The sequence below is a fragment of the Morone saxatilis genome, unplaced genomic scaffold (genome assembly GCF_004916995.1).
Source record: "Morone saxatilis isolate NCDOM2014 unplaced genomic scaffold, NCSU_SB_2.0 Contig7, whole genome shotgun sequence".
NCBI lineage: Eukaryota > Metazoa > Chordata > Actinopteri > Moronidae > Morone > Morone saxatilis.
The window spans coordinates 18,095,560-18,112,788 of record NW_023340246.1 but is presented as its reverse complement, the minus strand read 5'-3'; the positions used below and the strand labels follow the sequence as shown (position 1 = coordinate 18,112,788).

Sequence of the window (17,229 nt, the reverse complement as noted above, 5' to 3'; positions counted from 1 at the left end):
AATGGCCTGCAGCCAGTGCAGTGATATAACGGTGCCATTAAATAGGGGATACAGGCCATTAGTTTGGCTGGCTAGAGTGATAGGGGGGAGAGAGCCTGACAGCACACAAATAGCATCCATGCAAGATGGAGGGTGAGCAGAGATCAATCAGAGAGATGGGAGTGAGCTTGGGAGGACAACCAAAACAGAGGCAGTTGTGTGTGTGTGTGTTGTGTGTGGGTTGTGTGTGTGTGTGTGTGTGTGTGTGTGTGTGCAGTCAGGGGAGGAGAGAAGGAAGAGGACAGGGGAGTGTAAAGGGCAAAGTGAGGGACGAAACCCTTTAAAGGCTTGAGGGTATGTAGGGTGTGGGCAAGGTTGAGCGTGTGTGCATGCGTGTTTATCGGATTATATGTGCATACATTTATGTGATGATGGAGCACTTTTGACCTCAGCCACTGCACCACCACTGACACTGCATATATCACTCTGGCCACCCCTCCATCTCCCCGACCTTCAGCCAAACATCTTTCATGCCATCCACCATAATGCACTGTGCGTCCTTATGCTTTGGATTGATAACACATAATTGACTTCATTGTGTCCGTCTGCACCATGTTTGAATCCTGTAAGTCTACTGCTGTGTTATATGTGTGTGAGTGGCAAAACAACGCAAAATTATTTTACCAGCCATAAACCTAGATCATGGTTTTGCAGTTCATATACTAGCCAGGATCTCAGTGCTCCTGCCACTTCTCGCAAAAAACACCTCCCTCCATGACTTTTCCCTTTGTCTTCATGTTTTCTTCTTGGTGGCTCAACACTGGGAATGTGTTGCCGCAGCTCTAATAACGTGTAATGCAGATGCCTCTTACGGCAAAGACTCCTTTTTTATTTGATTAGCTTTTGATTCGATGTCACAATAGGTACGGTGGACAGTGAGGGTCACAGTCGGTTCACAATAAAAACACAGCAATTTAAACCTGGCACTATGCTGTGATCACAAATTATTTACCAGCAATCCGGCTGGTGACCCCACTGCTCACTTGCAGTGATGGTGATTATTCCACTAATGATCTAACTGTAATCTTCTTTAAATTATACAGTAACAATGAAGGGGTGGATGGCCATTTTATATTTTATTGTCGTCAATATTCTTATGCTGCCTCACATTTCTCATGTCCGAATAAAGGCTGAGTTCATTTTTACTAAAAATCCTTACTTTGGTCATGTCTTTGATGTTACAATCACTTGTGTCTGAGATAATCAAAACCTATACTGTATGATGTTTTAGGATCCACTAAATAGTAAAACAACACAATTTTTTAATTCAAGTTTTAATTGATGTTACAATCATGAAATCAAACTTAAATATCCTTAATTTCTTTTTCTAACAAATAAACAACAATATCAAAATAATATATAATTTTTATATGATAATTACTGCAATATTCATTATATGCATCCTCCATCACCATGAAAAAGTAAATATCAAATATAAACCATAACTTGGCTGTGAATCGGAAACCATTTCTGCAGCAATTTGCTTTCAAGATATTATAATTTGATCTAGATTTTGAAGTTGAATACAGTCTGTTGGTCACCAAATGCTCTCAGGTCATTAAGGTTTTTTTTAAAGTACGTCAAAAAAGCTTGCGGGGGATTTTGTGAATAGTATCTATAAAATAATTGTGTGCTCCACTTTTCTCCATCCTACCCGACCCCTATCCTCCTATCTTTATCCCTCTATAGTCCAGATTTATGTCGCCATCCCTGTCTGCACTCATTCCCGCTCTCCTCCTCTCATGCCGACCACAGACCCACAGAGACAATTACAAGGCAAGTCGTGTGATTGTGCTAAAAGCATACACTTTAAACTGCGTACAGCAGTGCGTGTTTGAGAGTGTCAGGGTAAAGAAAGGGTGGGGGTGGGGATGAAGGGTGGCATTTACGGGAAACAAACCCCTCCCACAACTGTCCATCTTTCTGTCACATTTAACTGACCGCATACCACTACACTACCTTGCCATTATAGTCATTGGATTTTACAAATCTTACAGGAATAATGGTCAGGAAAAGAAAGTAGAGTGGGTTTTTCCATTTGCAAGACAACTTCATTTGGTTATACATGAATGCGGAGGAGTTGAACTGAGTGGGAAATCTGTGTAACCTGCAGAGGAGGCCATTTCAACCTGGCCCAGAAAATTCTGCGGTACAATCCTTTTACACTCCACTGCTTTTGCTGCAGTGCCCTGTATTATGCACCCATCCCTCTATCCTTCCATCTTTCGTACTCTCCTCCTCCCCTCCGATTCCCCCACCACCACCACCACACACTTAAACTGCAACTGAGCTGATCCTTATCCACTGACTCTCAAGCCAGTACTTCAGGCTAAAAGGGGGAAAGTCGGGCTTATTTATGAAGGGAGATAAAACCAAGGACCACATGGACACAAAATCATTCACAATCTGTGTCCAAACACAGAAACGTCACATGAATATAAACAAGTAGCCTAACGCCAAAACGATACAAATACCGGCTTTGTTGTTACTTGGGTAGTTCCTCAAGCAAATCTATAGATGTGTATCTAATACGATAAATGTTAATATCTGATCCTCTGCAGGCTAAGATAGTGTGAGTCTTGTGTGTGTGAGACAAAGAGTGTGTCAGTGTTTGCCCTTCAACCTCTGAAGGATAACACTTACCAGCTGAGACACCCTGCACAACAGACGTCCACAATTGGATCCCACACAATTATTCAATTAGCCTGGCTACAGTAGGTGGACGTGGTGAGGGGAAAGGGTGGTTAGATGAAGAGAAAATGGCTGAGAGGAGGAAGAGGAGAGGTAATATGGGGAAAGCCTCTGGTGGGGGATACAATGGAGGATAGAACAAAACGGAAGATTAGGTGAACAATCTGAGTAATCTGGATCTGCAAGGGTCCGTTCCTTGATTGTGTTCAAAGCACAAACCCATGATTCTGCAAAAACTAAGAAACAATTCACTGCCTTGTAAAAGGGTATCAAAGCATATGCTTGCATTCACAGAAAACCCATAAGCAGCAAGTACAGCCCAGTGAGCATTTTACTGTCTCCGTGTCAGTGACAAGGAAGCAGTAACAGTAGCATTGTGCAAAGCCGTAAACACACCGCTGGCCCACGGGAAATCGATACGGTGCCTTGGAGCATGATATTACACCGCTGTGATTCTCTCCCTTTTTACTTTGCACCCACTGCACTCTCCTCTAGCTACGCTATCCTGTCATCCTGCCTCCCCTCCCTCAATAGAACATGGCTTACCCAACAGTCCTGCCGACTATCGCATTCCTTTTTATTATTGCTCACCACAGATAGAGCCTGACCATAGATCCAATTTCTCCTCACAAAGAGGAGACATTTAGTGGGTAAACGAGCATCCAGCCAAAGTGAAACTCCGGCAGAATGTTTGTAATGGAGGCCGGGGTTTGTACTATTGTGTTGTGAAAAATGACACCGTCTCTTCGCTGCCTGTTCCTTTAATAACAGCTATTGAGACACTTGAGGGGAGGGTGGGCAGATGAACTCCATCACACAGCTGACACACGGACGCTGTCAAAGGCAGATTCAGCAATTGCACATTTAATTTGGAACAGTAACAGAAACACAGGTGAAACTGAAGAGGTGAAGGTGTGATTGAAGGAAAGACAGAGGGAGAGTGCATGGCTAAGTGCGTGTGTGTGTGTGTTACAAGACTCACATTCCTCTTCTTTGGGGTCCAGCTGTGTGACACTGATGGAGAGGCGGTCAACGCGCTCCTGCAGGGAGTTGACCCGGAAAGAGAAGGTGTGGGCCTCATTGAACAGCTCTCCAAACAGGTCCTCTGCATATTTACCTGAACAAACACACACACACAGACGGGCAGAGAATGTGTTTTTTAAACTTTATTTCACACTTAAAGCACTCGAGTAAAAAAGTTGAAGAATGAACAGTCGTGTTGAAATGGAAACACAAAGTGTAGAATGATTAAATATGTTGCTTTTAAGTAATTTTTCTTTATTAGTAATTCTATATGCATGAGAAATTTGTACCTGCTGTTCATAAGTGTCATTTCACTTCAGCTGTTACTTATGTTTTACATTAACAGCCTCTGGGGACTTCTACAACACTTAGGTCCTTCTGTTTGTCATACACATTCACAGCAAACTAGAAGTGCTGTTCTTTCTCTGCGTCAAGCATCATAGCCTTAAAGACAAGTGCAACTGAGACATGAAGAAATGCTGTGTCAGTGGTGACTGGAAATCTACAGGGAGGACTGTTCTGATGGAGATGTGAGTGCTAGGGATGTTTTACCAAAGACAGCTGTGTGATACCAGATGCAGATTAAACTGAAGAGGAAAACCTTCAGTGAGTATTGCAGCTTCTGTCCGGCTAAATGTTGGCAATAACTTCTATTGTCAGCAAACCATTTCCTTCATGAACTGAATAAGGCTTTTTGGCCTCCATAAATCTGTGTAGATTTATGACATAGCCCATGAGTCATGACCATACGGTGCAATATGCAATCTGTGTTTTCTCACCCTTCCAGGCAAAGGCTTTAGCTTAGAACTACCAAACTGAAACATAATAAAGCATGTGTATAGATTTGTAAATAGCAAAGAATGCCAAAGATTTCTTACTATTAGAATAATATGAAACATTGAGCATCAGGATGATTTTATATTCTAGGTTATTTTTCTATATCTATATCTTCTGCTGCAGGGATGATGCGCTGGATTCATTAGATCTGTTTTTAGAACATTTATGTTGTTAAAATTGGTTAAAAAAAATGAAGCTTAGTTTTAGATCTACTCTGGCTTAATAAATAGTTCACTACCAAATGAACAAAGTTTTTGGGCTGACCCCTAATTGTACATGATTCGAGTCATCAGTCAAGAAGCCCCTGTGTCGACTCGCATTTTGTCAGTTGAATCATTTCTTTTTTTAGCTGCGTCACTGGAGCAGAGCAGGAGCAACAGCATGGCAGGCTGCAGACTTAACAAACCAAGTCTTAAATGTCCTCACCACAAAACTAATTGTGATGGAGGAAGAGAAGAGTAATGGAAACAGAAAGCAGCACAAGGCAGGGCAGCGTGACTTGGCAGCTCCAGCACCCAGCTCCGGTGCTGGCTGCCTGTGAAGTCGGCTAAACTACTTTCGAACCTAGCGCTGGAACATCCTCTTCTGCTGCCGTCCACTGGGCGTGGGAGGTGAATGGGTAGTTGTATTGAAGAAAAGACATCAGTGATAATGTTGAGTGTATAAAAATGAAAAATATCAATAGATGAAAGCATGAATCAATGAACCACAAGCAGATGACAAATGAATATACCAAATGTGTGTGTATCTGTGTGTGTGTCTGTGCTACTGACTGAGGCTGCTGAGCTGGCGAATAACGTTGGCCAAGGAGATGTTAGTCACACACTCCAGCTCATTCTTGATGTTCCTTGGCAGCACCGTGTGGCACAGGTGCCTGGGCTCGATGGTGCGCTTCACCAGCGGCATCCTTCTGCTGCGACACCACTACCTACTGGAGACGGATGGAGGGGGACAGACAGAGAGAAGGGGAATAAAGGCACAATTCAAGTTACAGACATTATGATTTTGCTGATTTGCTACAACACTAACAAGAAGAACAACAATAGAAGACACAAATAGGAACGAGAAAATACTTGTTTCACTGATTGTTTTGTTAGCACAGCACCAGAATTATCACAACACAGCAATGGAGAGAAAAACAGTAGCATAAGGGAGGTTCAGATGACAGAACATGATGTGAGTTAAGGGGTAAAAAGGGCACATGGAGAGGGAATACAATGTCAGAAATACAGTTAAATAGGATCCTGGAGGAATAAAAAAATGCAACAGAAGCAGGGAAGTAATGTTTTCACATTGCTAACAGTCATGTTGCCTCATCTCTTTCACTGACTTGGCACTGTCTTGTCCTATTCATCATGCATAACCAGGGCTAACAAACCTCAGCACTTGGTCTGCCCACTCAGCCATGCTAATAGTAGTAAGGGCGCAATGTTGGGCTGCTTAGACCCAATTCTCCTCCATTCACACCAAACACCAAAAACAAGGAGGCTGCAATGATCCAGAACCAGAATATCTTTACAGAAATCATAATGGGGTGCACTTAACGGACCTACTGGCACTCAATACACTTGATGTAAGAAGAGTCTACTACTCAGAATGTTTAGAATGACAATGCTTCCATATAGCAAGTAAGCTTCCCATGTTCACCATCTTCATTTCACATTTTCTAATAAGCACAAAGTACAGCTGAAGTTGGTGGGAATGTCATTAGTTTTGCCAGTATTAGGTCAGAAAAAAATTAAGGACAAATCAATAAAACTGTACAACTTCTAGATTTTACAAGAGCCTTTTTTTCAAGTTATAACCAGATATTTTCCTGTGATTACAGGATTATCTCGTTATTATACCGATACCAAATGGGTGTGTTTTTACAAGAAACGTTTCTTGCAATGATATATCAAAAAACAAACCAAAATAATATCTCATTAAAACAAACGTTTTCTTGTTGTAACATAAGTTGGTATCTTGTAATAACAAGACACTCAGATCGAGAGATTGTAGGGCAGAGGGCAAAACTCCATCTACCGGTACAACTCCCTCTTCCACAACATTAGTCAATCATGCTAACAACACCTACCTTGTTTTCAATTAGAGTTAGTGTGCGCAATGAAGTGGAAATCAGGTGCTCAGCTGGACCAACTGATTGATCGGGCTCGACACTGATAAGGCCTCGTTAAAGCACTGATTAAACTTTAATTGACGTCTGGTACTTTTAATGCCTCGCTGTATTCTTAGAGGTGTTGCTGTCACTGAGGAATATACATGATTATTGACCGTATCCATAAAAATGTAGGGCAAGGAAGGCTATTCTAGGAAGTGGCCCAGCTATGGACGGTTAGAGGGGAGAGAGAGGGAGCCCAGTAAAAGGCTTTGTTGAGGTGATTCATCTTGGAGGCGTCCTAAACGGGGGCAAAAATGCCCATAAAAGGACAGAATGAGAGAGTGCGCCTCTCTGAGCCATTGTTAAAGTGGTCTGAATGAGAGGTGCGGGCGATGTTACTGCGACACAAACCCAAACGCAGCTCCAAAATCCCTGCCCACTTCTAAAATAACAAGACATCCCCTCAACTCTTTAGAGGTTTTTATTTCCTCCCACAGTCTCTCCATCACCCACACCCACCCACACACACACAAACTAACACCACTCGACCCAATGTGCACTGACATTTTCCACAACCTCCGGAAGTCTTAGTAATGGAGGCCTAACCCTGAGTTAGCACTCATCATGGTCGAGGTGTAAACTCTACACTCTATGGTGTAAATGTGTTGACCTTTAACATACAGGCCCAACAATACTCAGTGTAGTCTTGGTGCTACGCTAAGTTAGTCAGCTGCTGGCAGCGTTAATCTTGGACTCCAACTCTCGTCTTTCTTTAATGTACATCAATTTGAACTAATTTTAGCATTATTGGTATCTCCTTTAATTAGAGTTAAACATTCTGCCCCTCTTTAAACTATCCCTTGCTTTTAGATTACTGTGGATTTAATCAATTAGGCATTTATTTACCTTTATTCGGCTCATCGGTTTACTTTATGGGAACAGTAGGTGGGGTACAGTTGAATGGAGAGACAGATTAAAAGAGGAGCAAAAAAAAAATGAGTTCAGTCTATCATAACTGTTTATTTCTCTCTTTTTTGCCATATATGCAAACTAGCTTATTCAACACAAACACACAGACACACACACACAGATGATGACAAATGCATCTGCCAGGCAAGTTCACGCTGTTTTTGTTATCCCCCCCTCCCCTTCCCTATGCCCATCTCTCCCTCTTCAAGGCTTCTCTCCTCTCGCGTCTCCCTATAAAAGGTATGTGTTATCCTCTTAACAACCTTCCTCCTACCTACTGGGTCATAAGAGTTATTTCCGAGAATGACGGAGGACAGGTTTGTCTAAAGGATGGGATAAAAAAACAATGATGGAAAATAAGGCTTTACGATTGCAGTGAAAGAAAAATGACACGGAGAGAGACACACAGCGTTAGGTATAGGTGGGAGAAAAACAGGCAGCCTATTTGCAATAGTAATACCTTTATCGTTATACGACTTATATATAAAATCTTCAGAAATGGCAGAGAAACGCAGATATCACAGGGGGAAATGATGCCATTATATACAAAGCAGCAGTAGTTGAAAGAGAATCATCATCCACTCCTAACCTCTAAGCCCCATAACATAAAAGCACATAGAAATAGGTGTTAAGTGATGGTATTGATTCTGCCAGCTTGAGCTCCTCAGGATTGATTCTGGTTTAGAAATATAGCTTTTAAAAAATTACCAAAGCGTTATGAGTTTCCCCTTTTTAAATCCGTCAACAGCATGCTAAAATCAATTATGAAACTCCCTTCTCTGTTATCTAGCCGAGTTCTTGTTTGTCTATAAACGCCAACAAAAGGAAGCATGAAGAGTCGTGTCCTCAACTGTGTTATGGGGTGATTCTAGTTTCCCCATCACTGTTTTGGTCCCTGCTGTGGATCTAGTGCGTGCTTTGCATTATGTATCAGAAAAAACATTCATTTAGGATGATATCTCTTTTCCTTCGCAGTATCATAGGCTCAATTACATTCTCTTGATATCTGTTGACACATCATTAGTGAGAAAGCACGGTTAACTTGGCTTGCCTTTCAAAGCGTTCCTCATACTGCCTCGCCACAGCGCATACGCGTTTGTGTGTGTGATTTATGACTGCAGCATACGTTTGCTGCCTCGCTGATTGGACATAAGTTAACTCAAGACTGCTGTCCACGGGAGGAAAGGTTTTCTCTGCGCGGAGGCACACACACACACGCACTCGCTACTGTATGTGCACACACACGTACGTGCTGCATTTGTCCACCGAGGTTTCCATACCATACTATGACACGATGACATATGACAGCGCTGCTCCCATGAGCATAGTACTGTCATATCTCATGGGTTCCCATGAGAAATCTCTTACCCATCATCTTGGTTCTGACAGAGAGAGAAAAAGAAAAATGAAATGCAGGGCAAGAAACTGGAGGACACCAAAGTCAAACCTATTAAAATGTACAAAACCATGTGGAATCACAATGCAGGGATGTTGTCGGCCATGCAGGGACAACATGGGCAAAGGAGCTTAACAAGCAACACAAAAGGAGTTAATGGGAAATCACTAAAGAAAAGATTTAGTCCACAAAGAGTGCTCCACCACTGAGTAAAAACAGGATGTTCATCATGAATAGTTAATGTCAAGGCTTATTTATCCCATGTGGAAGATCCATAATAATAGTTGTCTGATTGTGTTGAAAATCAGACAACAGCAGAGTAGATGGTGCAGCAGGCATACTGTGACAAGACAGTACATTATAAAGATGTTATGTTTTTGAATCATATTTCCTAAAACTGCAGAGAAATGAATTACTTATAGGTAACTAGTTAGGAAGACAGCTGACTGAGATGTTGACTTAGAGCTAGTAAAATGAGTCACTGAGTCAAGCTATATGAATTATCTGGTGAGTGTTACTTGAAAAGAGGCTTTTCAGAACAACCCAGATAAAGTTGAGTCCATCACACTGGGTTTGTAGTAATGCCTTAACAAGTGTAGAATTTGACCAAATATTCACTTAATACTTTCCCCACACATTGAATGTTCTGCTGTATCGTACTTTCTCTGACCAGTATCTGGGGAGTAAACGACCAACCTTCCATGTCCACTGTGCTCACTTTTAAAGACCACAGTAGAGTTCAGTATACTGCTGGGTGAGTAGAAACCATTATCATTATTCTTATAACAAGCATTTCTAGTTAAAGGTCAATCTGGTCAGTGACCTCAATGGTATCCAGCTAATATTCCACAAAGGGTTAAAAGCGTACGAGGCACCGATGGGTGCCTAGTGATTACTCTTCAGATTTCTGTCTATTCAGCACAATAGACAGAAATGAAAGAATGGATGTGGATGACAGAACGGACAGATCTGAACACTGAGAAAATTAAACTTTCCCATTTTCAATTTGATCCTGATTTAATGAACAAGACAGCTGTAAGATCTTGGTGAGAGAACTGAGGTTTCCCAATGCGTTTCCTTCCTTGTGCCCTCAGTTTCCCTTTCCTCGTTCACCGAATGTGCCTTGCCAGGTAAACAGACGGGGGCCATCACTGCAAATATCAAATAATCGGGGATGATCACTGCACAAATAAATATTTCACATACCTGCACTTTTCCTTCCTTTCCCTTCTTTTATGTTTCTTTCAGTCCACAGGCTAGCCAGCTTTATTTCTCTCTGTACACCCCTTCCCACTGTCCTCCTACTTTTATGGTCCATACATCTTGGGTGGTGCTTCCCGCTGTCACCTATCACCATGGCAACGGCTGCAGTGGGATGTCATTGGTCACTTTATAATATCCCACGAGAGGCAAAGCCGAAGACGGTGGACAAAAGGAGAGCAGAGCGGGTGAAGGGAGGAATGCACGCGCCAAGATCTGGGTGAAGTGTCAAAACGGTGATAGCAATGGATAAATGAATGGAATGTGAGAGAGCGAGGATGAGAGGGAGATCGGGGATTGCTCGTCTATTGTGTACGAGCACAAAGCAGGGTGAGGGACGACACGTGCCGGTGGAGAGCATGGGGGCCTCCACTGGTGCGGGTCATTGCACTCGGGACAATATGTCCAACTAGAGGCTCGAAGGAATCTTAATGGAGCATTTACTCACTCACACTGCTGCACAATGTAGCTGAGGACGCCTCAATATGGAGCGGGTCAAGGGCCTTTCATTTGGAGGGCGTGGTAGAGCCACCACATCCTTGATACACCATCGGTTTCAATTTGATACACACACACACAAGCACGCACAGAGTCATACGAAAGCAACCAGTGTTTCTTGAGAGATTTCTTTTTTCAAATTAAGGAAAGAAGGGGTGATTCATTCTACAGAGAAAAGCATGAACAAATGAGAAGCAGACAGCCCTATCAGACATGAATAGGAACTACAGTACATATCAAAAAACAACTAATATCCAGCAGCGATGCCATTTAGGGAGCGTGTTTGCCATCGCATTCGCTGGTCCTGTGAACTGGAGAATCACAAGAAGAGAGGGGGGGAGAGAGAGAAAGCAGCCAGCAGTAAACCAGCAAGGGAGCTGGTAGGAATTGAAATGAAATGGCCTCAGCCTTTTGAAACAAGAGAGATCTCATCATCGAGTGATGTAAAATTCATGGTCTGAACAGTTAGTCAAGCTGATTTTCTCTCTGAATCACCATGAAACAGAATCCAACACGAGGCACAGATTACAACTGGTTCCAAACAAGAGCTCACATACTGAGTGCAGGGCTTCTGTAGGGTTCCCCAAGTTAAATTCAAGTATCTTTAAGGCCTTTTTAATACCACATAGAAAGCCAATTAATAGCAGTTTCACTATCACACCATCCTAATGATATAACTAATTAAATGAATGCGACCTCAACCAGGATAAGTGTCAGGAAATGGATGGACAGGTCATTTGAGTTCATCTACTTTTATGCTAAAATCGACACTTGCCCTTCGTGAGATGGTGCACCGTCGGCGGTGGTGACTACAGCTCCAAAAAAAGGATGTAACAGCTCTCTGGGTGCATAATCTTCCTTTACGATAGCCCACAATCTGACATTACTGCCTGCGGAATGCAAGAGAGGGAAAAAAAAGACTTTTAAATACCTTTCTTGGAGGAAAGTGTTTTTTCAGCCTTTTAAAGATGTGCAGAAACCCTCTGAGTGCTGTCACAAACACAAGCAAAGCAACTGCAGGAGCAACAATTACAAGAGCTGCAAAAGACCAACGTGTGCATCATGAACAAGCCCTTAGTAACACAATCCCTCTAGGGAAGTTACTCAGGGTCTTAAAATGAAGCCTTAAAACTAAATGAATTCACAATAATGGGCTGTTCTCTCCCTAAAACCCCTCCTCAAAGCCAACTCAAAGATGGCTGCTTTCTCTATGTCAAATTGCCCTGAACATTTTGTCCTTTTCCCCTTGTTTCTGGGAACTCGTGCACTACAACTGTGGAGTTGGGTTCTTCCTACATTATAAACAGCTGCGAACATAAAATCACAGACATCTAATCAGGGAAGCTGGCAGAGCCACAGCAGCCAATGGCAGAGGGAGCAGAGATCACACTGGCAAAGCTCACCAGCAGCTGGTTTAAATCAGTAATGCAGATATGCAGTGCAGGACAGCTACCGCAGCTCATTTTCCAAAGAAAACAAAGGAGGGAAGAAAAAAAAAAGTACACTGTCAAACTCAAAACTTATCAAGGAGTCCGTGGTGTCCCTCAGCTGGTTAAAAAGACTTTCTCTTTGTGACTGCGGAGGCTCAGGAAAAATGACCTGGCTCATCATTTTTGTTATTCTAATGAGGCAGCTATGCATTTTGAAATGCTATGTCCTTTTATTTTCTGTCTTATTAGCACATAAGGCTTTTTTTTTATTATTATTCCCTTAAAAAACAGCTCAAATGGCCAGACACTCTCGTCACTTATTTTAAAATAATAAAATGCTGACTTTGCAGTCTTCCTGTGGCTACAACTTAAACCAGATGTCACTAGGAAGTTAGAAGAGACAGATGTTTTGGACTCGCTGATAACTGGAAAGGAAGGTCTAATGATAAACTCAATATCGATCAAGCTTTATCAGATCTCCAGCCTCACTCAGGCACTTCCACTCCGCCTGAGCTGTGCAGAGCGTAGACAGGCTCAGAATGCTTTAGGCGAGGTGCTGCTCTGATGCTCCAACAGCAGCTAAACCCCCCCCCCCTTTTTGACGTTGGAATTGGGTGGCTGTCAATGGCAGCTTTCCGAGCCAACAATCCGACAAGCATGTCCACTTTGTGTAAATTAGCCAGGTGTGCAATAGTAAGAAAGTAAGTGTTATAGGAATCCATCTCTCATTTCTTTGGTCACTTTTTGATCTTGCCTCTTTCTATGATGGCGGGCTTTCTGCCCCACCTTTAAGAGTGGCCATTCTGAACAGCGATAAGCACTTTTCCTCGTTCGTTTTGAGCTTACCCCAGTCTTTGCTGCGGTTGGTGGGAACAGACTGTCACATCTGACAGTGGAGGAGAGCTGGTGCCTCTGTACAGAGAGAGGTCCCTGGTGCAGATGTGCAGAACGAAATAACATGCACAAACACGCTGAACATGTTGCAATTCTCAGACAGCAACCCATGAGGTTGGAAGATGTTAAAGATCTATGCAAATAACAGGGCAATATAACTAAAATAACATCACACACACACACACACACACACCAACCCCTCCATTTGAGACTACATCCCAGTTCCCACTTCCCCCTCCTCACCCATCACAGCACATCACGTTGGCAGAACATATCATGGCATGTGTGTCTTCCTGCCAATTAAAATTCTGTAGCAGCCGGCGCCCCTTCAGCGGTGAGATGACACCTTGCAGGCCCTCACCAGTGAGGTGCTATAAACACACAAACACACACACACACACACACACACGTACAGAGCTCTTGTTGGTGCTGAAAATACACCTGCAGCACCACTGCTGTCAGGTTGGGCTCAGACAGCTATGCTAACTAGGTTTGCTGGTAGTGGGAAACTTTACAGAGTGCTTGTGGCAAGGGATACGGGTACATAATAAACTTATTTCCTCGCCTCAATAACTCTGAATTTTTGACTGCACTGTATTTCTCATGATATTCTTTCTGACAATGTGTCTAACTTGCACAGAAACAAAAGGTGTTCTGTGAAGTCTGCTAACCTTTTTTCACACTTTTTTTTTTTTTTGTTTTTCGGCACCTGAGCTCTGCAGTTGGGGCCCTTGAGTTTGTCCGTGGCCATTTTTCATGCGGGGGGACAGCGGGGGTGTGGAGCAATGCAGTCATTTAGCGCTGTGCCCCGCCTCTCCTCTTGACACAGCCAGCACTGATCAAAGTGAGCGACCTGGCATGCTGGCACTCGGATGGTGCTCAGGTACTCAGATGGCACAGGTCCACTGGCTGGCTGTAAAGAAAAAAGTTTCAGGAGTTGCCTCGGACAACAAGAACACAAGTACCAACTGAAGACAGCTGAAAATGCTAAATCACACTCCCTGGCTGGTTTACGTTCTCTCTCTCTATTATCTATATTTCATTCAAAATTAAGAATGTTTTCCTTCCTACCGCTCTTTGAAGAAGATACAAAAGAATCTAAGCTTTCCATTCATCAGATATGTTAAAGAAATCACTGTGACTCAACAGTGGCTGTCTGTCCACTATACTTTACATTCAGAGCATGATCAATGATGAACCTTATACATACTGAGTAGTTGGACACAGCCCACATTGTGTTTTGCTACCACGAGCTCAGATTGCTTGAGACATTCATTTAGCGAACATGCTTTATGCCACCGTACACGTGCACAACTAAATATTCATAGACGTCTGTGTGCCAACATCAATGAGGAGAGTGTCTGATGAACAAACAGACTCAAAGAAGTTTATCTGCTGACTGCACGGAAACCCACTGGCATGAATAATGAAAGCCTGCTGCTCAATAATAAATGTCTGCATGTGCGCGCTGTGCAGCTGCGCTCGTTTGGCCTGTGAGGGAAATGTCATTATACCAACTCCCATGCTAGATGTGAAGGACATGCACACAAACTAACCACTGCAGCAACCCCTGTCAGCTCCAACGACACAAAACACTATCAGAAAAGAAAAACAAGCACAAATGAATTCTATTCATCGCGTCCCCTTCTTCTGGTAGTCAAAAGAAATTGGACAAGAACACACAATTGTGCTTTGTCACACAAGCTGGGCCCAGTCTCTCCAGCTTCATAATGCCACAGGTGACTGTGTGTGTGTGTGTGATGTGTGTGTGTGTGTGTATCTCTGAATGAAAATGAAGCGTTATAAGTCTCGAGAATATAGACCTCAAGGTTCTGATGCACGTTAAAAAAAAGTTTGCAAGCTCCTGAGCAGAGATGGAGGTTGTCCAGAGCTTTGTGGGGGGAAAGCACACCAGAGAGAGAAAGAGACAAAGGGAAAGAGAGAGAGCGACGGCTTGAGGCACGTTAAAGAAAGACAAAAAAGCAGCGTGGGTGGCATCAGGGGAAACGGGAGAGAGAGAGAGAGAGACCATCTTCTCTCGCTGAGATCGATGCCGGAGTCCACACCGGGGGCTCTGTGTTCCAGCAGAGAGGCAGGAGAACAAATGAGAGAGGCTTTCTGTGGGTGAGAAGGAGCTCATTCTTCATTGATACTGCAATTTTTCAATATATTGCAACACAGTGGGTATTGTGATTCAATACTGTACAAGGTAATAAGATGTACCGTTTCACATCCATCTGACTGCTGTAAATGTCCAGATGGTCTTCCAGCACTGTGACCCCGAACCATCTTTCTCAAGCAACGACACGACATGGTGTCCAATTGCCACAAAAACATCAGAAGACAGCCTTTTGAAGAGTTTGCACAGCTGCCCGCACCCGTCTGATATCGGCCCAGTTATCCCACAATCTCCCTGCTACACTCCTTGTCTTCCGCCTCACTTGCTCTACTTTCAGTCGCGCCAAAGTACTGCTCACTGAAGGCTTGTGATGGGCGGTTTAATCTGCTGTTGGCGGTAATGCCCTGCGTCTAATTGGCATGTTTTGCGGAACCGTGAATGCTTCAGATTTGTGTAGATAGATTTGGTTTTTGATATTGTCAGCATGTAAAAACGTGGAAAGTTTCAAAATAATTTCCCTTGTAGGAAAAAATCCCTACTCTTGCAATGTTTGTATCAAAAAAAGGGATGGTGTGTTGTTTTAAACGTTGCATTGTAAGTTTCATGGTTGACAAATGAATAAGCATTCGAACAATTTCCACATTCATCATCTCTTAAGGCAATGATTGTTTTAATGTTAAAGAAATGAACAAAAAAAAAGTTCCTAATGCATGAAGTTGATAACATTTAACAATGTAACATGGGAAAGAAAAGGTCATAAGTAGCAGTCTGTTACTATAAAAGTGTCCAGCATATAGTCATCACCTTGCCTTTAAAGTTAACGATTAACAGTTGATGTTTTTTTTGCCTGTGTTTACACATTTTCTCTTTTGTCTAAGACGCAGCGGTGCATGAGAGACTGAAATACACCTTTGCCTCCCGAGCTATATCACCAGGACTTTAAAAGCACTCTTGCTTTTAATCTCTGACCATGACGTACGTTTAGATGTAGATCAAAGGAAACAGATAGAAGAACAATTCATCCACAGTGTGCTGAATTTGCGCTTCTCAACCACAACTCTGGCGATTGATAAAGGCCTGATGAAATGCCGAAAATAGAAAAAGGTGAGTGCTTAAAGGGCACTTCAATGTGAAAAGCAGGGTGCCATATCCTAAAAAAGTCAAAGTGTAATTGCTTTTGACATGCCCCCCCCCCCCCTCCCCCCCGGAACATTTTCAACAGCATAGATGGATGTGAAACGGTAACATCTTATTTAGCGTCTGTAGCAGTATTTGAATCAAATACCACTTGTGTTAAGCAATTATACAGTTGCAAAAATCTGCGAGTTCATGAAGAATGAGCTTCCTTCTCACCCCACAGAAGCCTCTCTCATTTGTTCTCCCTGCCGTGCTCTGCTGGAAAAAAGCCCCCGGTTTGGTGGACTCCGGCATCCGATCTCCCAGCGAGAGAAGATGCGTTCGATCTCCGTTCTCCTCTCTCCCAGTTTCCCCTTGATGCCACCCACGCTGCTTTTCTTGTCTTTCTTTTAACGTGCCTCAAGCCGTCGCTCTCTCATCTTCTCCTTGTCCTCTTTCTCTCTCTTGTGCTTTCCCCCCACATAAAGCTCTGGACAACCTCCCATCTCTGCTCAGCGAGCTTGCAAACTTTTTTTTAACGTGCATCAGAACCTTGAGGTCTATATTCTCAGAGACTTATAGTACGCTTCATTTTCATCAGTAGATACCACCCACACACCCACAGCACACACACACACACACAGGTCACCTGTGGCAGTGTTATCGAAGGCTGGAGAGGACTGGGCCCAGCTTGTGTGACAAAGCACAATTGTGTGTTCTTGTCCAATTTCTTTGACTACAGCAGAAGAAGGGGAACGCGATGCGAATACGAATTCACATTTGTGCTTGTTTTTCTGTTTCTGATAGTGGTGTTTTGGTCAGTTTGATGCGTGAACAGGGGTTGCTGCATGGTTTA

At 43.0% G+C, this 17,229-nt stretch overlaps 1 protein-coding gene across 4 annotated transcripts in view; it reads right to left on the bottom strand.

The window, feature by feature from the left end:
- The window catches only part of wasf1 (WASP family member 1), a 52,023-nt gene that overhangs the window by 26,685 nt on the left and 8,109 nt on the right, over positions 1 to 17,229 (bottom strand). For all 4 annotated transcript variants that reach the window (XM_035678457.1, XM_035678455.1, XM_035678454.1 and 1 more), the window contains 2 exons: positions 5,364 to 5,521; positions 3,713 to 3,847 (listed from right to left, as the gene is read on the bottom strand). In XM_035678457.1, coding sequence (XP_035534350.1) covers positions 3,713 to 3,847; positions 5,364 to 5,496 — 268 coding nt within the window. In that variant the 5' untranslated portion in view covers positions 5,497 to 5,521. The remainder of the gene's footprint in view (positions 1 to 3,712; positions 3,848 to 5,363; positions 5,522 to 17,229) is intronic.